This window comes from Solea solea, chromosome 3 (genome assembly GCF_958295425.1).
Source record: "Solea solea chromosome 3, fSolSol10.1, whole genome shotgun sequence".
In the NCBI taxonomy this organism is placed as follows: Eukaryota; Metazoa; Chordata; class Actinopteri; order Pleuronectiformes; family Soleidae; genus Solea; species Solea solea.
Window position 1 is genome coordinate 16,880,157 of NC_081136.1, and position 27,467 is coordinate 16,907,623.

Here is a 27,467-nt window from a genome sequence, read left to right on the forward strand (position 1 = left end):
TGAGGTACCTTTAATCTCCTGCAGCTGAGTGTTACTCATATAAAAATCATGTCATCTCCTCTCCTTTCAGAGTGTTCCCTTTGGTTAGTTTGAAGTAAAAAGGAGAAAAGTGTGCCACCCTTTCAAACCCTAAAGTCATTAACAGTGCTTTCAGCTGACATGCCCCATTCCATCATCTGATGAAAAAAAAAAGTAAAAAACACCCCAAGTCAAAAGGTACAAAGAGACCATCTGTGCCATTTTTCAGCATTCTGCTCTTTATGATAAACCCTGGTTGAGAATTGAAACTTGGGACAAATAAATGCCTCATGACTAGCAATCCATTACAATAAACCTCCTGTTAATTCATTGGGAGTGATGTAAAATCCGAGCTGAATGAGTCAAGCTTTAAATGATTGCGGCGAGAACGTTATTCACCGTGTCGAGCTCGCAGTCTACATGTGGCTGCCCTTTTAAGCAAATTAAGCAGTAATCAAATCATAATTGCCCATTCAACAGCGAGGCTTCCCGGGCTCCGTCTTTTGTCCCTGGCCTCACTCGCTTTCAAACACGGCCTAATCGGACACCGCTAACCAAAAGCAGCTGCGGGTTGCGGGTGCAGCTACCTGGAAGCCTGTTTAGCTTTACCTAGCACTCAGTAATTACATGGCCATTAGAGTGCCTCCCAGCATCAAACCACACAGGCGGCTTCATTTAAAAGCTGTCGGTTATTAATTACCATTTGCCCACTGAGTTGTGGATATTTGAGGGGATTGGCACAACTGTAGCTCTATCAGGCCACTGGGATTACACGGAAAAGGGAGAGCGTGAACCAGGTTGGCTACAAGGAGTTGAAAGGAAGTGATTAGGTTGAGGTGCGTGTGGTGTGTGTGGTGTGTGTGTGTGTGTGTGTGTGTGTGTGTGTGTGATATGGTGAGAAGAATCAAATCTAGATTTGACAAAGCAAGTAAAACAGTTATTACAACATTAGCTTCTAATTTTAATTTTGAAATCAGGCACATGAAACCTTTTAATTCAGACAAGCATTCCAGTGACACTGGAGAAATTTAACACAATGTTTTTAATATGGTTTTTATCTCTTTTAAGGTTTTTAAAAAGCGCTTTTTTTGGATCCCCACACCCCACATTTATAATACAGTCCGAAGCGCTCTCCTTACTATATTATATTTCATCCATCCATTTACACACTTCATCCTTTATGTATATCTGCTGCATTATGTTATTATTATGTATGAAACGTGCCACATGTATTCCAAAATTATCTTAGAAATATTACATCCCTACAGCTTCCTGCAAATCATGTCTTAAAACCTTAAGAAATCCTTTATTTAATCAAAGTTTTGGGATTATTGGATTTGCACGTATTTATTATATGCAATTCTTATCCGTTTCATGTATTATTTTTCTCTCATATTTAATGTCAACTGGTTTTAACCAGTTTTGGTGTACTACTCCTCGTTAAGCATTTTACTTGTATTTAGCTTAATTAGAACTGTTAATCTTGTGTGCAATGTACATTGTTATTAACAACAATAAGAACAATAATTATTATAATAATAATAATAAAGTATAAAGGCCAGCACAGGCATCTATGTAGCAGTTTCTTCTCCAAAGCACTTCATCCGGAGTTTAGCTGCCAGGCTTTTGAAGTGTTAACTTCAAAAAATGCTGCAGAGTAGAAAAATGGGGATGCATGGGGAGGGGGTTTGAGGTGTATGGGAGAGTAAACGGGGTAAGCGTAGTTTGCTGAATGCACATTTTATCATATTCCCATTAAACAGCAGACCCTGTATGAAATTCAGATCCCAGGGGAGGAGAAGGTGCACTTCAAAAAAGAGAAGAAAATAGAAAACCAGCACGTCAATACTGAAACAATTATGAGCGGTGACTTGCTTCACAGAGTGGCATAACGAGTGGGTGTCACGACAGACATTTTCACCCCAAGTTGGTTTGACAAGCTCTGTTTTCCCCTCAGACCCGAGACTATTTACACCGACTGTGTGGTGCGAAAACTATTTCTCAAACTCCCTGCGCAGTCCAGAAAACTTACTTTTAGTTTAAAAAACACACACATCCACACAGCTTCCATTATTAATAGCAGATACAAATGCTACTAATAACACTCACACCGACAGCATACTAAACACAAAGTACAGCTGTAGCTGGTGAGAAAATATCTATGGATATGTCATCACAAAAAAAATGTCTTTGAAAAGAGACGATTGAGTTGTTGATCACTTTATCTGGAGCAATCAATCAGTTTCCCTAACAAAGTCTATTTGTTCATGTATCTCACCCTGAAACCACAAAGCACATGGTGGTACTAGAAGGTCACATCATCCGGGAAACAAGACAAGACACGTACAAAAGATGCATTAACCTCCTGGTGGTGATGGAGGAAAATTCAATGGCTCAGAGTCTGTGGGATCATCTAATGAGAACAGTACTTTGCAAGTCTGGTCACTTTCTTGACTTTTTCTGTCTTTTTTCATGTCCATGCCGGTGGGCATCTGATCTTGCAAGGCTGGTTTTCCACTAACACACAGTAGGGGGAGTGCCATTTCACCTTCACAAAGACTCTGAAACTGAGTTTCAACCTGCACCAATATTTTGTCCCTGCAGCCACATCTTTTGCATGGCCGAGTGCACTCAGGTTGAAAAGAGCCTAGTTAATCTAGATTAAATGTATCTGCTTTTAAGCGCCATTTAAACTACTTTAAAAGAAGATTTTTATAATCCTATTTTGCCATCCGGGTTCATGTAAATCCATTTTTACTCCATTATCAAATTCAGATTACACATGCTCTGAATGGGACTACATATGTCATTAACAGGTACTAGCTGCTAGTCTGATTTAAAAAAAAAAACCCATTTTCAAAATATGATCTACTCCATTATCCAAAATCCAGTCAGATTACCCCTGATAAACTGGTTTTAAGTTTTCAGCCAACATCTAGACATATCTGCTAATAGCTGACTCATCTAGGCTGTGTAAGACATAAACTTTGAGATGGCGAAGGACTATCTCCGATAAAAATTCCTCCCCAAGCTATGGACCGTTGCTTTGTCTATGCAACCACTCCATCTTCCTTGACAGCAATAATGTGAAGATTTTAAAAGGCACATTACAGTCCTCCCCTTAAAGGAAAAATAAAAAAAAAGCCACATCATCTGAGCCATAGACTGACTCTGAAACAGAAGAGTGAATAAATACTGAGTGAACTAATTCAGCATTCATAGAGTATAAAGATATTTGGTCTAAGAAAAAAAAAAAAGACCACTAAACAGCATTAACAAAGTATGGCGCAAACTGGCAATTGCAAGTTTCCAAAAAAACAAAAATCAAGCTCAGAGCCGCCTTGGGTTTAGCATCTTCATGCATCATTTCATGTGAAATGTTTTCATTGTTTTATTTCTGCCCTTTACAGAAATGTGGTGGGAGAAAGAAATGACAGACACATGATAGGGATGGAGAACAGAGCACAGTATGATTGTGAGTCTCATTATGGTTCATACTTCTGGCTCATTAATTCAGGCATTTTCAACTCGGCAGACGAGTCACAAACCACTTGTGAAAACAAATAATGTGTGTCATTCATTCACGATTATCACTTACACTAGTCTTGGTTTTTTCTTGCATCTACATCTATGATTATAATAGATATTATCAGATATGATTATACTGTATTATGGTTTCGTTTAAACACCAGACATTCAGTGGCTTCAGTGTCCAAATACCACAGTTCCCCCTAAACCCTTAAGCCCTGAACAGTCACGAACATTGATGACGTCACCTACTAAGTGCCAGAGGCTGCAAGAACTCAAAAAAAATACTGGGAATGAATGACAAATGGGACTTTGCTGGATATTTTTATATTGATAACACCAAAAAAAAGATTGTTCAATTTGGCAAATTTGAGACTTTTTTCTTTTTTGTTGCACAAGACACTTTTTATTGTTTCATTCAATAAATCTTGTTGTTCAAGTATAACTAAAAGCTGCAGTGTGTACGTTTTGATGATATTTGTTATGATGTTTAAATTCTGCCTTTCTAAACAACGTAACATCATTTGTATGCAGCACCCTCCATCTGATATCAGGCTCTGTCAGGCAATACTATCAGACCTGACCAAGGAAGAATTTGTGTGTTTGCAGCAGTAGTAGGCGGGGGGCAAGAAACTTTTATCAAACTGCTGAACGACTTCTGAAACTTTTTGCGGGTGCTAGCCAACTAATTTGCAATTGCAGTTTACTAGAGCAAAGTTGCTGTTGCCTCTGTTTGAATTACAATAAAACAAATCACAAACAAGGCTTTACACAGAGCAAGTCATGTGGAGATGATACATTTAAAACATTGTATGAATTCATTTGACAGAGGTTTGAGCCGAACAGACATTTGTTGATATTTAAAAGTTACACACTACAGCTATTTTTAGAAAATGCTGTTTAGTTGTGTGGGAATGTACATTTTGAATACAAAAAGACAGATCCTCACCTTCCCGTTTATATGTATAGACGTTGTTGATATGAGTTTATCATTTTTCAGATAAAATGTCATCATTATCCAAAAAAGTTAATATTTTACGTTAATCTGATTGTGTTATGTTCTTTTGTCTTGTAATGTCAGTTTGACTGTTCCCTCCATACTTCAGGTCAGGTTGCAGATAGGCTACAAACACGTGGGTGTTTGTAGCACCCACGTGCTACAAACTGTGGCTTCCTTAAGATACTTTAAGTCTGAAAAAGATGTCAACTTACAGAAAATGGTTATAAAGTGCTCAAAATGGCTGCAAGTGGACTCTTGACGAGTACACAGAGGGACAACCCAGAGCATTCACTGACTGACCATGAAAGTGCATCAAAGTCTGTGAGGGTGGACAGTGGGACAGGGCCAGTGTCTTGCTCAAGGACACATCAAGAACACTTGCCAAGCGCCTGGATTATCCATTTCAAGATCCAACCACACAGCTCTATTTCACACCTATAGCTTTGCCAGAGAGGTCAACTGCAATATGTTCACACTCACTGGCTCACTCTCCCAACTGGAGCTGACTGACGCTGTGTGGGCAGGTCCCTCTTCATCAAACGCCCGAAAAAAAGTTGTGAAAACAAGGCAGTTTCCTGCAGCATGTAGGAAACTGCAGAGTAGTTCAGCCGAGTCGACAGTAGAAACAAGCACAGGGTTCACATGCCGCTCACTGAGAGCAAATGGAAGAATACTGCTGACACTTTATATGCTGAGGTAATATAGACTTCATAGACTCATTTTATCTCTTTTAACTGGGGGCTGCTTGACAAACCTTTGGGATTCTGGAAACTGACCGTCAGTCAGTGATCTTGGTGGCCGATTACTTGAAGAGTTTTCACTACAAATGAGCACAATTCCTTCATTCATTGTATATTGTTGTATCCTCCACATGAGGGCCATGTAGCTGCTGGAGCTAATCCCAGCCGACACAGGACAAAAAAGTGGGACACACGCTGGACAGGTCACCAGTCCATTGCAGGGCCAACAGGGAGACCCTGAGCTCTACAATTCAAACATGACTTCCCATGCATGTCTATATCATATATGCCAATCTTTATGAACTAACATAACGGTTTAAAAACTGTAAAAGGTTCCATTTTGGTTCCTTTTTTTGCCTATTCCTTTTTTTGCCTATTGTACACCCTACCTGTACACCCTACCTGCAGTCCTCCTATTTATGGTAAATGGTCTGTATTTTTATAGCACTTTCCTGGTGTTGTGCAGGCAGTGTGTGAATGGGTATGAAAGACTCAAAAAGCTGCTTCACACAACAGTTTGTCATTCACACGTTAATAGGGCCCCTTTCATACCCATTGATATGCTACTGACAGCCATCAGGAACAACGTCTGGAGCTGGGAATCAAACCCACATCCTTCCAGTTAAAAGACAACTTACTACCACTGAGCCACCATCCCCACAGTTTTAACCAGGCTTAGGAGTACACTGCGTAACCCAATCAATGGAGAACAATGGGAATGTGATACTTTGCTCAGAGGTAACCCAGCCCATGACTTGTTGGGATTCGAACTGGCAATCCTACAAACCAAGTTTCCTTTCCACGAGTGCATGGGCTGCCCCACTCTTAAAAAACTAGATATTTGCTGTATTTTATTGTTTGGTAGCATTTTTGCATTTTCCCATGTTATTTCTTTTTTTCCACTGCATTTAATGTAGAGTTGTCATGGCAACAGTTGATAACCAGACACAATGTGATCCAAAGCTTTTAAAACTCTGCAGCCTCCTTTCTGACACACATGACAACACAAATCTCCCACAATTGATGCACTGAATACCATGTCTCCTACCCCAACATGATTAGACTGGTGAACTACACAGGAGGAATCAATGTTTCCATCTACTGGGGAGAAATGGGAATTTCGTGTTTCTTTCTTTCTTTCTTTCTTTTCCAGGAGGACGGGCAACATCACAGGTCACAGCTCTCAGCACCTCTATGTATAGTCCACTGTTAAATAGCTGTCTTTCTGTTAAGCGTAAAGACAAGTCAGCTGTCTGTGTCCATCACATCACAGCTCCAACACTGTCCACACTAACTGTGCGTCATTGGTTTGAATGAAATAACCTGAGGAGCTGTTCAACAACACAGCTTTAATTACACACACACACACACACAAGCACCAGAATGTATTCGGGAAGTTGCCTTTACCTGGTGGGCAGTTGCATTCAGGTGATGCTTGTCTCGCAGTCCGAATCTTGACATAATTTTCATAGGAGTGCTGAAATTATACAAGAACGCAATTGTCATTCACGTGCACATGTTTATCATTCCATACTAGTGTTTGCTTGGAAGTTGTTTTCATGCACGGCTCTGAGACTGAGAGTCAGTGTCAATTAAGCAGCTGACGACAATTAAGTTAGTTGGGAAGAGTCGTGTCTTACCTGCGAGAGCACCTCATTAACTCTCTGCTGAATCAGGGAATTTAAATCATCCGTGGAGTAACCCGGGGCTCGGATCACCGGCTGCTCGCCTCCCCCGCTCTCCAAATCCACAACTCGGTTCTGGATGTCGGCCGCGTTAATGCTGAGAAGAATGCAGAAGGCGACGGACGCCACGGAACACAGAGAGGAGAGGATGTTGAGCACCGTTGTGCGGCTTTGCTGTCGCTTCTGAGGCGCCGCTTTCTCCATTTTCTCCACGCACCTTGATGCTCCTCTTGCGGTCTCCATTTAACTACACGCGCTGTGGGGAGCAAACTGCATCTGGCGCGCAGTCACGAATTTGTGGCACACGGTTCTGTGTGCGTAAATGAGTGCAAGTGTGCCTGCGACGCGCCGTTCGCGTACTGTGACTCTGTGGCGACAGCGGCAGATAGATGGACGAGTGGAGCCCCCCCACTTTGCTCCAGTGAACCTGTGTGACTGCACACTGATTCTCCTGCAAAACTTGTTGCACGGTAGCCCGGCACCGAGGGGAAATTGAGCACCAAAGTAAGGAAAGTGAGAGTGGGCAGATATGTGGCAGCGCACATGCAGTGGACTGGAGACAGCATTTACCACTGGGGAGGATTTCCACGGTGCGGAGCAGGCGTGACCCCCACTTACCGCACAACACGCCTCCAATGTGTCCAGACTGATTAACATAATTTATTGGCCCGCTCCTTTTACGCACTGAGCTCGAGCTCAAAATTGCCATTATTTTTGTTCTATTTTTGGTCTATATACATTTTCAACCAAATCATACATTTTAACTGATAAATGAACACTTTTAACAAAATAATAAGAGGGAGCCAAGACATAAGCAAACTAAGTGGCAGCTTAGTGCCCTGAGTGTGTGAGGATATTTTAATAATTTTATTGTTTTAGATTGTTTATACATGTTTACATATCTAAATAATAAGTCTAAGTTTTAAAAATCAAAGTCATTAAACTGGTTTACCTGTTTGATTCAAGTTCTGTATCAGCACACATAGTGCTTCACAATAATAATGACTATTGAGCCACTTTGGTGATGTCCTCAAACATTGTTTTTGTGTCAATAACACAACTATGATTAATGCAATGTATAGTGTTACAGTATCATTAAGATCTGGCTACTCTGAGGTGGTGGGGGGGCCCCAAATCAAATTCAGCTTAGGGTTCCATAAAGGCTTGGGCCAGCACTGGATGTAGCCCAACTAATGTCAACAATCAAAAACAAGGAGGTGGCAGGGTTGCAATTCATTTCCACATGTTTCATCATTCCTCTCCATCATCTCCATGACCTATTTACTCAAGTTTTTCTTAAATGATATTCCTCTTCTTTACTCAGCTGATAACTTTCCATTTCTTTAATCTCATCAACTGTTAATTTCCAATAAATGGTGGGTTCACATCCATGCCATTTTAGACAGTAAAGTGATCTTAGTGCCCTGGCAACATGTCCATGCGAGCCCCATAAGGGTTATATTTGGGCTGACAATACTGGTCCCAAGTGGGTTTGTCTGTGGTTTCCATGATGGGCCCCACCTGTGTTTGCCGATATGGTGTGTTTGTTACTGGAACCATATGGGACCTGCATAATCTGCCCACTTCAAGCCCATTCCCACTCCGTATCCAGGTAGACTTGAAAGGGTATGGAGCGGGTACGGGCTTGAAGTGGGCAAACACAGGTGGGGCCACCATGGAAACCGTGGACAGATTATCAGCCCGAACATAACTCTTATGGGCCCCACATGGACATGCTGACTGGGTGTGCTCCACTTATGAATTCACAAAGAGAGTGCTGCAAAGAGAGCCAATTAATGCATATACTCACATGTCATATCTTACATTAATGGTTCAGTGCAAGGGCAACATACTTACATAAACATAGAATTTAGAATATGAAAGTAAAAAAATAAGGAGACACTATATTTTGATAGTCCATTGTTGACTATCATGTCAACATGTAATCAGATGACACCACGTATTCAACTGATATGTGACATTAACTAACTGCCAGTAGACTACAAATAGTTTTTCTTGTTTTTTTTTTATTTTTGCAGTGTTATTAACCATTGTGGTTCGCTCAACCAACTAGTTTTCTGTAGATTGGGTCAGCAAACGTGAACAGTATGATCAATTCTATCTGCTGACAATATGTTTATTGTCAAGCAAATATCTAATCATAGATAAGTTGACAATTATCTGTTGACAGTCGACACATTATTAGTAGGGAAACCTCACTTGCATCTGTAAATTGCAGGACCATCTAATTCAAGTGGAAAACAGTAGAGAACAGTACATATAAAGAAGTGTCAACTGATTATCTGTTGATTACTAGAAGGTAGTCAACAATGGATAAAACCACCTAAAATGCATAAACTGCATAACAATGCATGTAAATCTTCAATGTTTGGAACTGAGTGGACAAAGGTTCTCACCAAAAGGTCCAAATATGACAAAAACAGACATATGATTGTCAGTGTGAAGATAGTCTGTTTCCTCTCTGGACTCTCTGATGTCTTCATCCCTGACATGATTTGAGTTGTTTTATGGATTTGGTCGCCATATTGGCACAAGCAGACAATGTGCATCAACCACTCTGGAAAATGTGGGCGAATTTTTCCACAAACAAATGAAATCCTGTCAAAATGATGTAGGATTTCTGTCAAAAAAAAAATAAATGCAAAGGGACAACATTATTGCAAACATTCCTTGCACTCTGCATCAGACTGTATCCACGCTCACACTGGAGCGGTTTTCATTGGACTCTCATAAACTCACGCATCTCTGAGGCTTGTATGAGGTAACTTCATAAGAGCTTTGGCACCACCTTCTGGCTGATATCAGCAACAAAATAAAGGCTCATTCATTTTTTTTTTTTCAATTAATTAAACCAAACTCTATCTGAATTATTTACATGACCTTGAATCAAGAAGTCCGTTTTTCATACAGTCAGGAATTCGTAATGGGGAAAAGACCTAAAATATCCATGAACCTCCTCAGACTCAAAGTCACTGAATGAATGGATGTGATCTGAATAGACAACTGTACCCCGGTGAGCCTAATCAATGTGGACATGAGGTGTTCAGTACGACAATGTTGTTGTAAAATGTTGTAAAATGTCACATCCAGTCTGGTTTTCATGACTGCAGAGGAAATTGGCTTTAGTTACATACATTTCTTGGACACTCTGACCTTAACCACTACTGGCTTTAACCCTAACCTCATCCGAACAATACAACATGTCTTCACCTTAAAATTGAATAATTTAAGGTATGGGGACTTGACCCATAATGAAGACAAGTTCCCACAATGTGTAAACAGAAGTCTCCACAACATGAGTAATACCTGGAACACGCACATACAACTAAATCACAACTAAATGCCTAACCCTTAACCAAAACCTAACCCTAAACCTAAAACCAGGTCTAAAACCAGGCCAAAATGCCTTTAAAGTTGTGAGGACCAGCCAAAATGTTTTCTTGTTTTTGGTTCTCACAAAGACACGCACAAGAACACACACACACACACACACTTGTGCAGCAGGGTTAATGAGAACACGTGTGTATATATAATGCATTCCTTAGCCCCTTACCCTAAACCTAACCATCACAACTAAATGCCTCATCATAATCTGAATTCTAACCCTAAAAGTCCTAACCCGAATCCTCAAAAAGACTGATTGATTGAGTATTTTTAATATTGTGTTATTATTGTTGTACAGACCAGAAAGTCAGTGTAGAACACAAATCACAGACAATGCAAAAGAAATAAACCTTGATTGACATTTTTTCCAGGCTTTAGAAACAAAAGTAGCTAACTTGTATACATTAAACTTAAACATCTATTCCATTCTGTGAGAATGAATTATACACGCACTCGTACACACACACACACTAGGAACTTGGAATCTGTTGTTTAATTAGTGACTACAAAGAAGCAAACTGAGCCCAAACTGTTTATGACGAAGCAAATTTAGAGACACTTAAAAGTTCATACATCACCAGTGAATGCACACGGGTGCTTTTAATCATATTAAGTAATCCTCACGGGTGGAATTTAGTTCTTCTTTTTTTTTCTTAATTGTTCTTGGTAGATTTAAGCTTGTACAATTCTCACCATCTGCCTCAGCAGAGGTTTAATGAGCCAGACTAAGTGAAATGAGTTGGACCCAGTTTGGTAACTTAAGTGATTTATTCACTTGACCTTTAAACAGGTGCTTTTGCAGAGGAACTCATCAAGGTTAAATCAGGCTGAAAACTGCCTTATATGGACTTGTGCTGGACGTCCACTTCCTGTGTGAGTCTGAAAATCTCACACTTGATTAACTCCATTGTTCAGCTGTGCATTCATTTAACAGTGTGATTTAGGCCTATATGATCATTTCCCCCAGTGCTTGAAGTTGGCCAGTACCAGTGATTCTGGTCCTCTGCAGTGCACACAGCCTGTTAAAGCTGTATCGTTGAATGATTATGACAACTGTCATAATCTACAGCAGCGTTTTTCTCCCAAATAGAATGTCACATTATGCCTGTGGTAATAGCAAAACAGCAAAGTCTCTGGTTGGTATGTCTGATGTCCTTGTTTATGCATGATTGCAATATGCAGTCATTAAAATGATTCACAGATCATGTTTTTAAATAATAAAATGATGGGGGTTTGCAATAATCCTTGTAGCAATGTATTATATTTCACCTCTTGAACAGTAACATACAATATTTCAGTTGCCAAAAAGTGATTTGTCGCTCCCATGCCTTGTGGCTGAAGGCTTGAATTTGCTTGAGAAAGGTGGTATTTTAGAAATCATAGCCCATTCAGCCCCACACATGCAGGCATTTCAACAGGGAAAAAAGGGCCTGAGTTGGTTTCTAGTGCCTGTTTTTATTAAACAAGAAAAATATCTCTTGGAAGTGTTGTATAAAAAATGAATATTCACTGACTTCTTGAAGTTTGAAGTTTAAATCATTAACTCATAAATAAAATCATCAAACTGTGACTTCACCACACTTAAATAAAATGTTGATGAACTCAATAGCAAAATGTCATCTATACGTAATGGTCATTTGTTTCTTACACTTTATTCTTATATGCATCAGTGTTTTATTCATCAATCTCTCATATTCTATATTCTGTATTGTTAATGGTCATCTTTTATTTGTCCTTTGGCGCCATCCAGTGGACAAACACATACATGACTGGATGAAGCCAATCCTCACACAACAAACCCCGGAAAATGAATATAAACAAATTTTTTTCTGGTTGATTTGTTTCGGTTTATTTTAACATAATATGTTAAATATGTTACCTACTCAAAAATCTCAATTTAAGTAGTATTTGTTTTGTCAGGTATTTTGCTTTTATTCCTTCTTTAAAAATAATTATTATTTATTGCAGTGTCACATTACCTGTTTTTAACTATAACACAAACCCTACACTTTGTTTTCAATTCTTTACTTGTTTGTATTGAATACTTTTTTTTAAACAACTCATGGATAGGTCTCGGGATTACACTGTGTGTGTTTGAGCACGTGCACAGGCTTACACCCGCACCCCACCCACCCCTCTGTCTCTATTTTTGGACAAGATCTAAAAAATGACAGATGGAGTCGTGCGAATAAGTCACGCTGCAAAAGGCACAACCTAAATGCACTGCACATTTTCATCACAATAAAAGGAAAAATAACAATAAACTGTCAAATGCAACATGATGGCATCCTGACTGACCATAAAAAAGAGCAACATTTTAATAATAATCATCATCATCATCACGAGCAGCGTCCTCACCATGGCAACGTGCCTGCATCAGCATCAGAGCACAATGTGAGGTTTATTTTTAGAAGCTCTCAGGCTGCTACTACGTGCTACTCTACTTCAACACACACACAGTCAATAATTCATAGCCTACGGCGGAGCCTCCAGTGGAGTTAGGGGGTAGACTCAAACAACTCCGAGCCACAGGACGCCAGAAACCACTCAGGGTGAAGCAGCCGTAACTGAACAACGGTGTGAGACAAGACAATCCACGGAATAAAGAGAGTCAGCAGAAAGAATACGTCAATGAGGTGAGGCCACATTTTACTAATGCTTTCCTGATGAGGGATCTGTGTGGATTTGCTTGGGAAAAACACGAAATAAGATCTAAACTTATTATTGTTATTATTGTTACTAGCAGAGCTGTTTCTAGGTTCTCTGAAAGCCCTAGTTAAGGAGGGGACCCTCTTTAACTACTATAGCCCCCAACAAACATAAATTGACCTCATTGATACATTATTTAGAGCCCTATCCACACGGGAACAGAATGGAATGGAATGGAATGGAATCTTTTTCTTTGTCATTATAAAAAACTTGTTGTTTCAGGTAATGTCTTCATCCACACAACACCCCCAAAGCACCTCTAAACGCTGTAGTACATCTACCAGACCTGTACGTAGCGCTGTAACACCGCCACAATGTAAAGCTTAAAAGTAAAGCTTATATCAAATGACTATACCTTACAATGCATACAATTAGAGAAACAGAGACAGAATGAAGAAAGCCAGACCAAACATTCTCTAAACACAAGAAGAACAAGATGACAACAATGATGGCAATACACAAAAACGCCCTGGTGGCCACTCGGGGATCCGTTTTCATATCATCCCAGAATGCTGATACAACCCTGAGCTCACTCTTGATGCAGACAACAAACTAGTGTGGGCCCCTTTCAGGTAGTATTACTTCAGGTGGTATTACTTCAACCCACGGAGTATTGTTTTTGGTGGCTCTGTGTGTCTGTGTGTGCTTCCGCACTTACCTGCACTTGCCACTATGACCAACAGAGGGTGCCAGAGGCTTGTTGCGTGAATGGGGTGAAGTCTGCCATCTCTGGTTGCTGTGTCTTTATATTGCTTTGTTTTCTGTAATTTACAAACAACCTGGTGTCGTTGAGGGGCCGCCCAGTTTGCCTACCCCTTTGCTACGGCTCTGATTATCATCATTATTAGTAGTAGTACAAATGGTGGCAGTAGTTGTTGTTGTAGGGATGAGTCAATATCAGTATTGGTCCAATACTGATATTGAGAAATAAATTCAAAAAAAATCCCTGGACTGAAAACTGGAAAAAGAATCATTGAAACTGATATATATATATATATATATTGCTTCACTAACTACAGTCTATAAACATGTTTATTTCTTCCACATGGGAGGAAAAAAAAATGTGTTTCACAGTTTTTATATTTCTCACAATAATTCTATATTGTTCTTACAAACTAGGTTTCTTGGACAATAAAATGACACTGTTCTAACGACATACGTAGACTATCAAGTTATAACATGACACTGATCTGTTTTTATTTTGCTGGTGTGGAAGCAATATGCTTCAGTAGTTATTGGCCTCAAAAACTAGTAATAATCGGTGACGATATCGGCACCAGTTGACCCCTACTAAATGACTTAAATAGCATACTGTGTGTACATTGTATTGATATCCAGGAAGTGTTCCAGCTCACAGAGAGCCCAAACACGGGCCTCCATGACCACAGAGTATCAGGAGAGGTTCCTTCCTCCCTGCTGCATTAAGACGGTCATCTCAACCCCAACACAGAGAGACCTTTGCCATCCTCTGAGGAGTGGAGCCGGTATGACCATGATTAGGTAAGTTCTATGAAAATATGGTATATGGCTATGGGGAAGTAAATGTGCTTCAAATCTCATATATCTCTTGAAGGAAGACCACAGACCACCAGAGGTGCAGCAGCGCGCCACACAATCCTGCTTCCTTTGCACTAAACCAGCTGGCATCCAAGATGGAGGACTACACATCGGTGTACAAAAGTAAGCAACTTAAATATCAGTAGATTTGGTTATTGCTTACATGGGCAACATAGAGTCCTGGGGCCCCACATCCTCACGTTGACTCTTTAGACAGATTAGTGTTGGGATGTTAGCATTTGTAATGACAGAATTAGAGTTAAAGTGAGAAACTACTTCAGAAACAGAATAGTTGCCTCGGAATTTTGTGTTTTTGACTAAGAGTCGATTCAAAACCTGATATGATGAGACATATGGAGAAACAATGCAAATACAGACCAAACATTTCAGTTTTGCACCTTCACATTAGTAATATTTTAACTAGTGAAACACAAATACTCAGTATCACAATCAGCACGATACTGGTAAAAATAACTGGATCTGATATCGGAAAGACAAAGATTTAAAATCCGATTTAAATGTATTGCAGCTTCACTCGGCACAGGATGTAAAAATGTTAATAAATAAACATTAGCAGCGGCATTTTAGCTGAGTCATGTTGTGAGCTGCTTATTTCTTCTCAATGGGAGAAGAATATGTGTTACACAGTTGGAGTGGAGAATTATGTAATAATAATAACAATTCTCATAGTGGAGAATTCTATCTTTAAATTTGCTTGAAACAGCTAGCACAAATGTGTTGTTAACAGTTTTCAAGGAACGTATCAGGCTGATATTATCGGTAGATACTCGAGTTTGTGATATCGGTATCAGTATCAGAAAAAACACAAAAAGTGTGCCATCCCTAATTATTATTTCTTTAAATCCTTTTATTTGTGGCCCTTTGCTTTCTTCATTTATGTCACTGTGGCCCTCTGCGGAAAAACTCCACTCTCACCGTCTTCTGCTTTCCAGATGATTTCCAAGCATGGAAAACCAACCGGAGCCTGCCATACAGACTGCATGAGAGCTTGAAAGTCAACCAAGGATTAGCTGTCACAGGCGACAGCAAGGATCGTTCACATGATAGTTTTGTTCAGGTCTATACCAACTCCAAACCATTTGAAAGCATCACCAGCTACAGATCAGATTATGTCGCCCACTCATTGCAGCCCAGGACACGCAGAGAGAAGCCTGCAAACCAAACCAGCAAAGATCTGCTGTCAGAATCCACAGCGTCCCACAGGCCAAATTTGGTTTGGCAAACAAACCCAAAACTTATTGACAGAGCCAGCGAATTATATCAGCAATTCAAGAACTGGTCCCTTGAAAACAAGCACCACTGCCAAGATAAATTCCAAGTGTCCAGGCCACCAGCAGATCACGACGCCTATCTCTCCACCACACATGCCGTTTACGTACCACACAAGTGCGAGCGCACCAGGCCAATCCTGCCATCTGTGCTTCACAGTAAGAAAAGCAAGGAGCCCTTTCTCGCAACCACGACCATGAAGGAGGATTACAGAGCTTGGAACGTGCCGCAACGCTTGTTGGCCAGAGAGAAGTGGAACGGCCCGGGAAAACCAACTTTACAATGTGCACACCTCCAGACTTCAAACAAAGCCTTTGTGCCTCCATCCAAAAGTGAATGAGGCTGCTGTCTGTAATTTCAGCCGCAGCACCACGCACAGACCTCAGACTCCTGCTGGGAAAAGAGCATGTTCTCCAGCATTAAACAGGGTTGATCACAAATATACATGTTCCTGATATTAAATGGTGGACTTTTTTTTTCCTTTTTTTTTAACAATTTGCATTTTAAACAGCTGCTTTGTCAGTAACTTGGGAGATGAAGCTAAATCTATTGAGTCCAACATTTCAACTGGAGTGATCACTCCATCTGAACTACAGCTGCAAGTTAAGTCAACTATTTTTAGTGTGGGTTTTTGCTTTAGTGTTATCTGCTTTTTCATCTTTATTTTCTTGTTTCTTTGCCTCATATAACAAAGAAATCATTAAAACGAAATCATTTTGGTTTGTAAAAAAAAAAAAAAAAGGCATTTGAAAAGAAATTTCATAATTGATTAATCTGTTGGTTATTTTCTTGATTAATCGATTATGAAAACAATTAGTCGCGGCCTTAATCTGAACTGAAATCCTCACATTTCAAACCTAAAAAGTATTGAAAGCAATAAAGTCGCTGCCCGTTTATTATGTATAGAAGTGTGGGTGTTTTATTTTTATATTTTAAGTTAAGTGTTTGGTAAATACATATCAAGACACACAGGGACCATCAAACTAGTTTTTATTAAAAAACAAAAAGCAAATACGACTCGTGACGAATCACTCTTCACTAGAAGAACAAATCAAAAACACATCATATACAGAATTTTCTATTTTAAAACGAATGTCAATTAAAATGTCAATATGCGAACGAAACAGCATCAGCCATTATCTCAGGAGCTCCAGTGCAAACGAGGGAACATTTGAACCAGTTCTGTCAAACTAAACACATAAATGCCCACTGTCATCACACCAAGTCTGATTTACAAATGTTCTTGTACAAAATAAAGAACAAAGTTTTAGTTTCGGCAGGTGTCAGTCTTCTTGAAAACGGATGTGCTTATTAGCCTCCTTGGCCCGGGCAATGATGATTTTTTCTGCTTTAGATATGAGCTGAAGAGTGAGAGTAAAAATGAAAAATTACACTTAGTAGCATGTAAACAGAAGGGAGAGCTTTGTGTGTATGCACTTATTTTTTTAGCATCAACAATGACCTTAACAGGACCAGTAGTCCTCATGGAGACTAAAACCTGGCCCTTGTTAGTTACTGTGCAACCTCATTTTTGAGGAACTTGTTAAGTTTAGAGCTGATACTTGAATTGTGGTGTACATATATATTCATTCATTCATTTATTTATTTATTTATTTATTTATTTATTTAATAAGAACAATGGTGTTTAACATAGTTCCAAGACAGAGAATGAAGCTGATGTGCTGCACAAAGAGTTTACAGCAGTTACTAACTTGCAACTCCAGTCCCTAGTTGGGCTTTTGCATATAATATACATTATAAAATTACATTTAATACATTTAACATTTAACTTTTGAAGTAAAAGATTTTATATCTGAAATGTATTCGACTTGGTAGTGAAGTCCATAGTTGACAGCCTCTTACAGAAAAAGCAGATTGTCCAAATGAAGAGCAACGATGTGGTTTTGCTGGTGTGGCAGATTATACCATTTTACATATACCATTCACTCTACTGCTAGTTGGATGACTCTGGAGAGTAGGATTCTGGGGCCAAGATTATTGACACATTTAAACTCATTTAAGAAAGAATTTGATAAAGCTGTCAACACTAAGCAAATTGTGTCCTTCTAATAAGTGGCAATGATGCCAGCAGACAGACTTCTTGTCCATCATATTTAGAGCCTGATTAAACAAAACAAATGTGATCAAACTTATATTATATTGTTGTATACAATGAAATCTATATGTATTTTTCTATCGCTTTTGAATAAATAGAGAATGATCTCACCTTCTCCGTGCCCCTCTTCTTTTCTCTCGGGCGATTTAACTTGACCTGCCGGTCCACGAGGATCTTCTGCCAATACCTTTGTTCATGGTCACCTTTGAATGAAATAAAAGCTACTTCATCACCTGAAAAAAGTTCACTCATCGAGTTCAACTAAGAAACCTTGTGGAATCAAACTGAACCTCAGCCGAGCTGTGCCAATCAATTATTTTCACCATCATCAATAATAGAAACCAGTGTGTGCCAGGCTCAGTCATCCAGATCCTCTCCTTAGTTAGCATAGTATTTGCATGTGGGTCTCACGAGTCCACAAACAATATACACTTGACACCGTGAAACAGGAAATAATAAAAATTCATACCTGAGAGAATTTCAAGTTTCCAGCTGTGCTCTCTCTGAATCTCCGCTCTGACGGCGCTGACAGCTTTAGCTTCCTCTGGGGTTTGAAATCGGATGTGACCCTCAGCATCTCCCTCCAAAATGTCAATGTATGCCACTGGTGATATTTTGGACAAGGCATCCTGCGCAACCACACACACACACACACACACGCACACAGACAGGAAGAACAAGACATAAGCTTAACTTAAATTCATGCCCAAACGCTGAACATCATTAAAAAGTGACTGTAAAGGTAATGTGTGCAGTAAGTTATGCTGTACCTTGATGAACTTTCTCCCAGGTAGTGGTTTGATGTCTGTGATCTTAATGATGACACCACTGGTAAACTGAGGGCCCTCGTTTGTGGCTTTTTCACTTTTTTCACTCTTTTCACTCTTTTCACTCTTATCTACAAGAAAACACAAACCAACATTACACCATTAAACCATCCTGTGTCGATTTCTTTTCAAGCTGAAATGAGAGTTACATTTTAATATGATGAGACTAGTTTGGTCTTGTTTGCCATGTTCAATGACATTACTTGCTGGGGAAGGAAAGGAGGAGGCTGGAGAAACTGGTGAGAAAGCCTTCCTCAGTGACGGGACTGAGGCAGGACTCAGTACTGTGGTGGAGAAGTGCACACTGAGGAAGGTGCAAAAAAAAAAAAAAAAAACACCCTCTCCGCAACAAACCTATTTGAGTGAAAAAATGTTTGGGTATCTAGTAATGTTATTTGTTGATCTAGGTTTAGTGTAAAGTTACGAAAAAGTGTATTGCTGCCATATCAGCAAAATAAAAACAGATCAGTATCACTTTATAACGTGATACATTTATTGTTAAAACAATATAAGTTTCATGTTGTAACTGCGATACATGAATAAGAATAATGCACGTATATTGTAATACGCATACGTAATACAATACTATCTGAACTCAAATTGCAAAGATAAGTTGGCGACAAATCCCACCATTTAGATCTTGATGATGTTTCTCTGTCTTCAACAGACTCTTGTGCCGCTTTTGATCAATCTTAGTGATGCACCTCTTCAGTGTCTTCATGCTGTGCTTTTGCAGGGTCAAGTACTCCTCCTTCAGTACGAGCCACTCTTTCCTTTAGGCCAAAAAAAGAGGAAGACAGATGTCCAGTTAAGCGTCAAAGGTGTTTTTGAGTCTGAAGTACTTTCAATTATTAATTCTGACGTATGAAGAAAAAGGGGATGTAGAGATTTACTTTGAAAGAACACGCAGTGGGATGACTTCCTCCCCAATTTTCAGTTTTTCCTTGTGCATCTTTTTTCTCTTCCTCTTCACTTTGACTGCTGAATCATCTCTGTTTTCTTTCCCTTCCTCAACACCTCTCTCCATGTCAATTTGAGTGGGTGGATCTGCCAGAGGGAAAGTACAAAAAGCAAAGCCACAGTTGTATTGCTGCAAAAAAAGGCCAGTCATTATGAAACAAGAGTAACAAGACGAGTGGAATGAGTAGGGGGGGTTAAAGGGAAGTAATCAGTTTCTGTTTATGATCTCATTTTTATTACTCAGACCAGCAGATACTACAATCACTTACCAGCCTTAACACCATCTTTCTCCTTCAGTCCAGACTCACTTTCACTGGTTTTTCTCATCTTTGATGGCAGCTCACTTTCAGGACCTTCTACTGTCTGTGACCGTCGTCTTTTTTTCTCTGACAGTTTGCCCACAGTCTTGGTACTGCTGGCAACCTCTGGTTTAAAATCCCCTGCTACAGAGTGCTTCCTCTTTTGTTCTGATGGCTGTGCTTCCATCATTTGCTCTTTGGCTTCTTCCGCAGGCTTTGGCACTGTGGCGCTGTCTCTCTTTTTCTTCTTCTTTTTCTTCTTTTTCTCCTCCTCTTCTTCCTCACCTGGATGGATCAAGAAAATGGGGATGAACACAATAAATTGTGTTCAAAACAAAACAATATAACTGTTTAATTGAAATGACTGTACCCAATTGTGGATTGTCGACTGGCAGAGCAATCTGCTTCCTATTTTTTGTCTTGGGGAAAATCCCTGGTTTTCTTGGCGCATCTTCAGGAGGATTATTCAGCATCTGTTTTTCAGAGATCAACAATTCCCATGAGTTCTTTTCAGACCACAAACAAACACTGGACTAACACGAATCATCACATATTTCATATTCATATTACCTCTATGGCTTTCTGTGCTTGTTCCTCTGTCTCAAACTCAACAAACGCAAAACCCTTTGGTTCACCTGAAGTCTTGTATCTCGGGATACTAACATACACGACATTCCCACATTTTGTGAACACTCTTTCTATCCAGCTGTGTGTCACATCCTTGGGCAAAAGTTCCTTTTCAAAAAGACAGAGAAAAAAAGAAAAGGATTTTTCTTGGTAAATGTGTAAAGAAATTCATAATAAGCAGCAAGAAAATTCAAGTCTCAGCAAAGAAATTACCTCAATGTCAACGCTTACAAACACCTTGTGCGTTTAGGTACCCTTTAAAATTCAAATAATTCCAAAAGAGTAAAAATATCTCAACCAAAAAAAAGCTTTTACCACATAGACTGTGCGGCTGTCCGTATCATTCGGTATATCACCAACTGGAAACTGCCGTCGTACTTTAGTGCCTTCCAAGTTAACCTGAAACACAAAAAAACAGTGCCTTTCTTTGGAAATGTACAAATTATTGAATCTTAGATTGGGACATTTATAAGGTTGTTGTAGAAGAAGTAAAAAAACAAAACAAATTCAGTACCTCAACGACAGAAGAATTCTTCAGGGCCCTTGCAATCAGCTTGGTGTCCGTTGTGAGCTTTTTCATTCGATTGAAGCTTGTCAACAGAGATATATCAACATCTAAGACACATTAAATTATATGTTAAAAATCGGACCAGTTTGCTCTTCAAATTTTGTCTGAATGCACCACAAATATTGAAATGGTTAGTGGTCACTGAAAGCAATCACTGGCTGTGAGATGATCCCTTAAGTCAGTGCAACCACACTGATAAAACACACAATTATCAGAAACAAGTATTTTTTTTTTACTTTTAATGGGAAATAGTATGATTTATTTTGACTTAATACAACTGCTGAAGCCTAATGTCCTCCTTCAACTGAGGTTTTGAAATGCATATGTGGATACTGACCCCATCTTTGCAATGTGAAATAAGATTGGAACTGGATTGGAATTTACAAAATATTATCATTTTAATTGCACATTTGGTATGCAAGAACACTAATAGGATCATGCAGATAAGAGCAAAATGGTGTAAATATCTGGGCTAGTGAATGGCACTTACATCCATCATCTGCCTCATCTATGAGTTTTCTCAGAAAACGGTCCTTGTGAAGGTTGACGTCTCCAAACCAGAACTCCACCTGCTTCTTCACATCACCCAGCAGTTGTTTGACTCGGGAGCGCTTCTTCTTCTTCTCAGTGTCCGTGTCCTTGTCCTTGTTGCTGCGCTCTGTGTGACCAGCATCAACAACACGATCTGGTCCCCTCTCTGTGTCAATCATCCTAACGGTCAGACTGAAACACACAAACAGAAACACACTTTATAAAACACAGGAATGACTGTATTTGACTTGTCTGCATTTATCTTACTTTATCTGAGACAGCCATGCAATTAATATACTAATTTATCTCCAATTTCACGGGGTTTATTAACTTAATTATACATCTGTCAGTCGTAGAATACACATACAATGATACAAAATAATAAGAGTTAACATTAAAGACAGCAAGCTTCATATTTAGCGCCTCTGTTAGCCATCCCTACCTTTAGCATACAATTGTGGTAGTCAATTCGCGGGCAGAGACATTTTTAAAAATGCTACAGACAAAACCAGTGCAATTTGAATTCTGTAAAATATTGACTTGAAAATCAAAATTCCATGCTTATCTACAGAACTCACCCTTTTTGAAATGTGGAAACAGTTATTGATTGCGCAAAGCAGGTACAATAAACAGGATAAAACAGAGCACAGAACCAGCTACGTTCAATAACACGTCGCAGGATAATTTCGTCACAGCAACTTCCGCTGTAGCGTTACAAAATAAGGCGTGTGTGGCTGAAGTGAATATAGGCGTTCGTATAGGTTACAATTAACTGCGACAAAGAGATGTAGAAAAATACACTTTTATTCAAGTTTATAAAAAAACAGTATAACAATAAATCCAAGTGATTTCATTCCCACTACGAATAGTTTTATTTTATTAATTTAAAACATTATGAACACTGATCCACGGCCGGTTAGCTCAGTTGGTTAGAGCGTGGTGCTAATAACGCCAAGGTCGCGGGTTCGATCCCCGTACGGGCCACTGTTTTTTTTGTTCAGTAAATGTTTTTCTTCATTGTTCCACGAGTAATTGCTACTTATTTTAATAGCTACTAATTAGTGCCTGCTGCTGCAAGGCATTCTAGTTATCATCATCATTATTATTATTATTATTATATATATAATAATAATAATAATAGAAGTAATAATAATAATAATAAGTATTATTATACATACAATAATAATAATAATAATCCCACCACTTCAAAGCCAAATATACAATTGTTTCTAAATTCTTCATTTGATTTTCCATTATGCATGGATTTTTTGTTTTTTTGATTTTTTGTTGTGTGTTAATGATTTAATGGTACCATCACACACAGATTTGATGACATTGGAATGTTTTATTTTACAGTTGGTGGGGAGAATAAACTTTGACATTAGTCAGAGGTTCAGAATATTCTCAAACTTTTTGAGCTTCTTACATATGTCGTCCTCAGTGCAGGACTCAATCCTGTGCTTGATGAGCTGCGATAGTTGCTTGTAGAAGGTCCTTGCCCACTTGGTTTCTAAGCAGTGGACCGATATGTTGCACACTTTATGGAGTACCATCAGTAGTTTCTCATTGCTGCTAACTTTACAGCGCCTGAAGACCCACTCTCCCCACGCTTCCCACATCTCTTCATCATCTGTGAAGGTCACAGTAATGCTTTCTTGGCTGCACCAGGACTCTGGCTCCTTGTCGTTCAGGTCATTCCAAATGGCCCTAAAAATTAAGAGAATCAGCAGAGGCTTGTGAAAAAAACCAAAAACATTTGAAATACAGTTGAGAATCAATTTGAAAAGGTACCTCACTTACACAACTTTTTTCAGAGGATATGGTGTCAAGTCACTGAGTGACAGAAGACCTCTGGGGCTCACTCTGTTGCCCTCCATCCTGTTGAATAACAGTAAAATATCCTGAACAATGTTTCTGTGAATAATTCTTTTTAAAAATATCCATCCATCCAATTTTTTACCACTTTATCCTACACAGGACGGTCGCGGGGGAGGGGTGCTACACCAACTGTGTGGCCTATTTAAATATATATATATATATATATATATATATATATATATATATTAATCGCACATTATTTGTATATTATTTGTATAGCCCTATAGTACAAATCCCAACTTGCCTCATCGACCTCAACAAGGTGCAACAACGTCTATCCTTAAGCTTCAGCAAAGTGAAGGGAAAACTCTCAAAACCCCCTCTAACAGGGGACAGTACAGAATTATACAGTTGTGCTTTGGCGTCATAAACTGAACTAATACTAGCTTCTGCTTCATCTGATTGTGTAGGTGGAAATTCACATGATAAGGGACCTTCCGCATTTACACGTACGAAGCAATACACCAGGTGTGAGAGTAAGGACAGGGAAACCTGTTTATGTTTAATTATGTTCATTATAAAGTGTCTTATAATATTTTAATTTTAAGGTTATCAATTATGACAAGAATTTAAATTCTTGTCTATTTTTTAAATTATTGATGTGGCTGGATTGACTTTGATTTTCCCAAAATAAAGTGACAGTGGCAATAGGACTTATAATGTAATGCTTCTTACCACAATTCTTCAAGAGATTTTTTAATCCGCATCGCATGAGTAAGCGTCAGCAGTTCATCATCGCCAATGTTTGACCATCCAATTCTAAAAAGTAGAACAGAAAGTGGTGATTAATTTCACGAGACAAAATAAACATATCCTCTGAAATAGAGAATGGTTCCTCATTTTGCCAGATAGTATTTTAGACGTTCAAAACAAATCTTATGACATCTTACCCCAGATGGGTTAAACTGTCTGATACTTGCAGCACCTCAGCAATGACCTGAACTGTGTCCATATCAAGGTTGTTTTCTCCAAGCCTTAAAAGTGAAATTATGATATTAGCAGTCCCATGATAATCTGATGATGCAAATAGTTAGTGATCATTTATAAGAGAAAAACTAAATCTTGATCACTTGAGATGGAAAGGATCATAGCATGGATTGCTGGAAAGCAATTTATTTTCCTGGGACTTACCAAAGATTCTCACATCGAAAGAGCAGGGGTTGGATATCCCGTAGAGCCTCACAGCTTACTCCAGTACCTGTCAGATCTAACTCGGATAGCTTGCCCTTTGTGAGGTTAAGGAAGTACTTGATGGCATTGTAATCCATTTGGGAAAGTGTTTCATCACTAACATTTACTCGTAGCATCTTTGGTTGCACGGCAATGGCTAAAGCAGGGTCCTGCTGCTCAAACAGGCAGTGTAAATGATTTAGGATATGGGCTCCACTGTCACAGAGCGCTGTAAGTTCTCTGATGATCCTCCGGCGATAAGTGTCCGCTTTTTCTTTGTGGTAACATAGCCCTAACTGTCTTGAAAGGAGATTAGCATTGCGTTCAGAGAGGATTCCAGACAGGAATCGATTAAAAAGGTCTAAATGTCCATTGGTTGTGCTCTCTGTAGGACTTACAGTGGGTTGAAGTGTGTCTGGTAGTGGGTGATCTGTCACTGCACAATAAACTGCAGCAAAGAACTCTTGAACAGTAAGGTGTGCAAATGAATAAACTTCATCTGTGCAGCCAGGCTCTTGTGCTAATGTCTTGTCAAGGAAAGTGCTAACAAGGCTGCACCCCTCTAACGCTGCAAGATCTTGATCGCTGCTGTAAAATAGTGTTTGCTGCTCCATCAGCTTGTGGAATGCAAGGTGACCCAGTTTCAGGACTACATCCGACAGCTTCTGTGAGCCCCCTTCTTTTTGCACTTGAACAAATGTTTCAGCTCTTGGCTGAGTGTGAGAGCGAATCAAAGCCACCAGATACTGCACATAAATGTCTGTCATTGTTTTAGGCTTTTCTCCGAAGAGATCTTTGCTTTCATTCAGGATACAACAGACAATGCAGCAAAAGGCAGGGATGTAGCACAGTGTTAGCATGAGTTCATTTGCTGAAACAACTGCAAACATTTGATCTGCAAGGGCACTGTCTTGGAAATAACGTAAAAAGAAATCTTGAACTTCAGTCAGGGAGAAACCAGTAATGAGCACAAAGCGGTCAATGCAGCCCACGGGGATGTGGCTGAAGGCTGCTGGTCGACTTGTTAGTATGACAGAAGCGTTGGGCAGAAGTTCACCCTGTATCAGACTCCCTACTATCTCTACTACCTCTGCATCATCATCTGGCTCAGTCACAAAAACGTCTACATCACAGCTTCTGTAGTGTCTGAACTCATCAAAGCCATCCAAGATGATCAATAGCTTGTTGTCATTGGCCAAAATGCTGTCAAGTTCTTTGGCGAGGTGCCTGTATTTTCGCAAAATCAACTCTCGAAAGTTTGTGGTTTTCTCAATCAGATTCAGGTCTCTGAAGGTCATGTGGATGATAAAATCAAATGAAACATGTCCCTCGTCTCTGCCAAAATCATAAAGCATCTTCTGCACCAGGATGGTTTTTCCAATGCCGGCCACCCCATTGACGAGAACTTTCCTGACTGGACGGTCTCTATTTGGGCTTGAAAAGAGTTCTGCTGGTGAAATTTTCTTGTGTATTGCTGACTTCTGCTGCATAGAGAGTCGCTTCTGTCCAAATGTTAGAACCTCATGTCTTCTCGTCTCCAAGCCCTGGTGTCCGTCAACTAATAAAAGATTGACATAATGTTTGGAAAAAAGTATTTTCTCTCCATGTCGAGTGTTGTAGAGGAGCATGTTCTCACTTCGGCGTCTGAGGACATCTTTATGCTTTTGTTTGACTTTATTGTACTCTGCAAAAACAATAGAGCGTAGTGAAATGTCTTTTATTTTTGTATTTAGATAGATAGATAGATAGATACTTTATTCATCTCACAGAGAAATTCACAGTTTCATATTTAGGTCACTGCTTGTAAAACAAGAACAATACATACCTACGGACTGAGGCTGAATGTTGACTTCCTTGGAGTGTGTCTGTGCCTCCTGCTGACGATGACTTCTAATTGTGAGAAAAATCTTGATTGCCCCCTCACCTTTGCACTCCAAGATATCCAATACCTTCCTTACTCTTGAACGCGGCCCCAACTGACACAGCACCACCTCACAGTCGTCACGATTGAAAACATCTTGACTCACTAAAACCTCGAGCAGTGAGTCAATCCACCCTTCCAGTTCATCCACGAGGGACACTCGCAGGACCCTGATTGCTGTCAAAGAAGAATTGTAATCATCCTTTTCCACCATAACTGATTATAAACTGCCGATGATGCCAATTTGTAAAACAGAGTCTTGGTACATGTTGTGGTAAAAGTGACTTCCTCTCACAGCAAAGAAATGCATGACCCTCTTTGAGAGATAGAGAGTAGAGTGAGCAGTGCGATGTGCAGAAAGAGGAAGTCAAAATGTGTCACAGGAATGTTGAATGTCTCGCTTTTCTGCGTCATAGAGGAACCTCCTTATTCATTAATGCTATTATAACCCTTTCACTAATCTGTCAAAGTGATCAAGCCGACATTAAAACATTGGTGGACTAAGCAGCAGTTGTATTACAGAGCAGCATTGTTGAACTTGTGTCCACTGGGAAAAAGCCCTTGGAAAGGGGGCCTGGATCATGTCATTGAGAATAAAACTTGGTTGTGATTGGCCGGCGATCGTAGAACAAGCATGC

At 39.5% G+C, this 27,467-nt stretch overlaps 4 protein-coding genes and 1 non-coding gene across 5 annotated transcripts in view; 2 read left to right on the plus strand and 3 right to left on the minus strand.

Annotated features, from left to right (window-relative positions):
• The window catches only part of LOC131455969 (collagen alpha-1(XXV) chain), a 180,945-nt gene extending 173,358 nt beyond the window's left edge, over positions 1 to 7,587 (minus strand). The window contains exons 1-2 of the mRNA XM_058623895.1: positions 6,927 to 7,587; positions 6,694 to 6,763 (exon numbers count right to left, since the gene is read on the minus strand). Coding sequence (XP_058479878.1) covers positions 6,694 to 6,763; positions 6,927 to 7,214 — 358 coding nt within the window. The 5' untranslated portion in view covers positions 7,215 to 7,587. The remainder of the gene's footprint in view (positions 1 to 6,693; positions 6,764 to 6,926) is intronic.
• Positions 7,588 to 12,898: 5,311 nt separating this feature from the next.
• On the plus strand, positions 12,899 to 16,804 carry saxo2 (stabilizer of axonemal microtubules 2). The gene is made up of 4 exons (XM_058623503.1): positions 12,899 to 13,012; positions 14,424 to 14,585; positions 14,659 to 14,765; positions 15,596 to 16,804. Exons 1-4 carry the CDS (start codon positions 13,008 to 13,010, stop codon positions 16,270 to 16,272), a joined length of 951 nt encoding a protein of 316 aa, XP_058479486.1. The 5' UTR covers positions 12,899 to 13,007; the 3' UTR covers positions 16,273 to 16,804.
• A 101-nt stretch (positions 16,805 to 16,905) lies between these two features.
• On the minus strand, positions 16,906 to 22,543 carry larp7 (La ribonucleoprotein 7, transcriptional regulator). Its single transcript, XM_058623502.1, has 13 exons — positions 22,439 to 22,543; positions 21,820 to 22,052; positions 21,276 to 21,376; positions 21,077 to 21,160; positions 20,705 to 20,869; positions 20,505 to 20,607; positions 20,105 to 20,419; positions 19,769 to 19,922; positions 19,506 to 19,648; positions 18,819 to 18,946; positions 18,518 to 18,677; positions 18,160 to 18,251; positions 16,906 to 17,293 (listed from the first exon to the last, which is right to left on the minus strand). Exons 2-13 carry the CDS (start codon positions 22,037 to 22,039, stop codon positions 17,216 to 17,218), a joined length of 1,743 nt encoding a protein of 580 aa, XP_058479485.1. The 5' UTR covers positions 22,040 to 22,052; positions 22,439 to 22,543; the 3' UTR covers positions 16,906 to 17,215.
• Positions 22,544 to 22,770: 227 nt separating this feature from the next.
• trnai-aau (transfer RNA isoleucine (anticodon AAU)) lies at positions 22,771 to 22,844 on the plus strand. Its single transcript has one exon. It is a non-coding gene; the product is annotated as a tRNA-Ile (tRNA).
• Positions 22,845 to 23,066: 222 nt separating this feature from the next.
• On the minus strand, positions 23,067 to 27,171 carry LOC131456882 (NLR family CARD domain-containing protein 3-like). The gene is made up of 6 exons (XM_058625551.1): positions 26,734 to 27,171; positions 24,870 to 26,592; positions 24,629 to 24,712; positions 24,414 to 24,497; positions 23,661 to 23,738; positions 23,067 to 23,567 (listed from the first exon to the last, which is right to left on the minus strand). Exons 1-6 carry the CDS (start codon positions 27,041 to 27,043, stop codon positions 23,246 to 23,248), a joined length of 2,601 nt encoding a protein of 866 aa, XP_058481534.1. The 5' UTR covers positions 27,044 to 27,171; the 3' UTR covers positions 23,067 to 23,245.
• Positions 27,172 to 27,467: the final 296 nt, after the last annotated feature.

Bases quoted from the DNA above. Each gene is read 5' to 3' on its own strand.
- saxo2 (XM_058623503.1), top strand. The intron at 14,586-14,658 runs GTAAGTTCTATG...TATCTCTTGAAG, and splicing joins GCCGGTATGACCATGATTAG to GAAGACCACAGACCACCAGA. The intron at 14,766-15,595 runs GTAAGCAACTTA...TCTGCTTTCCAG, and splicing joins CTACACATCGGTGTACAAAA to ATGATTTCCAAGCATGGAAA.
- larp7 (XM_058623502.1), bottom strand. From the start codon at position 22,039: ATGATTGACACAGAGAGGGGACCAGATCGTGTTGTTGATGCTGGTCAC. The intron at 20,870-21,076 runs GTAAAAGCTTTT...CTTTTTGAAAAG, and splicing joins ACAGCCGCACAGTCTATGTG to GAACTTTTGCCCAAGGATGT. The intron at 19,923-20,104 runs GTAAGTGATTGT...TCCCTCTGGCAG, and splicing joins GAAAGATGGTGTTAAGGCTG to ATCCACCCACTCAAATTGAC.
- LOC131456882 (XM_058625551.1), bottom strand. From the start codon at position 27,043: ATGGTGGAAAAGGATGATTACAATTCTTCTTTGACAGCAATCAGGGTC. The intron at 24,713-24,869 runs GTAAGTCCCAGG...TTCACTTTTAAG, and splicing joins TTTCGATGTGAGAATCTTTG to GCTTGGAGAAAACAACCTTG. The intron at 24,498-24,628 runs GTAAGATGTCAT...TCTACTTTTTAG, and splicing joins GACAGTTTAACCCATCTGGG to AATTGGATGGTCAAACATTG.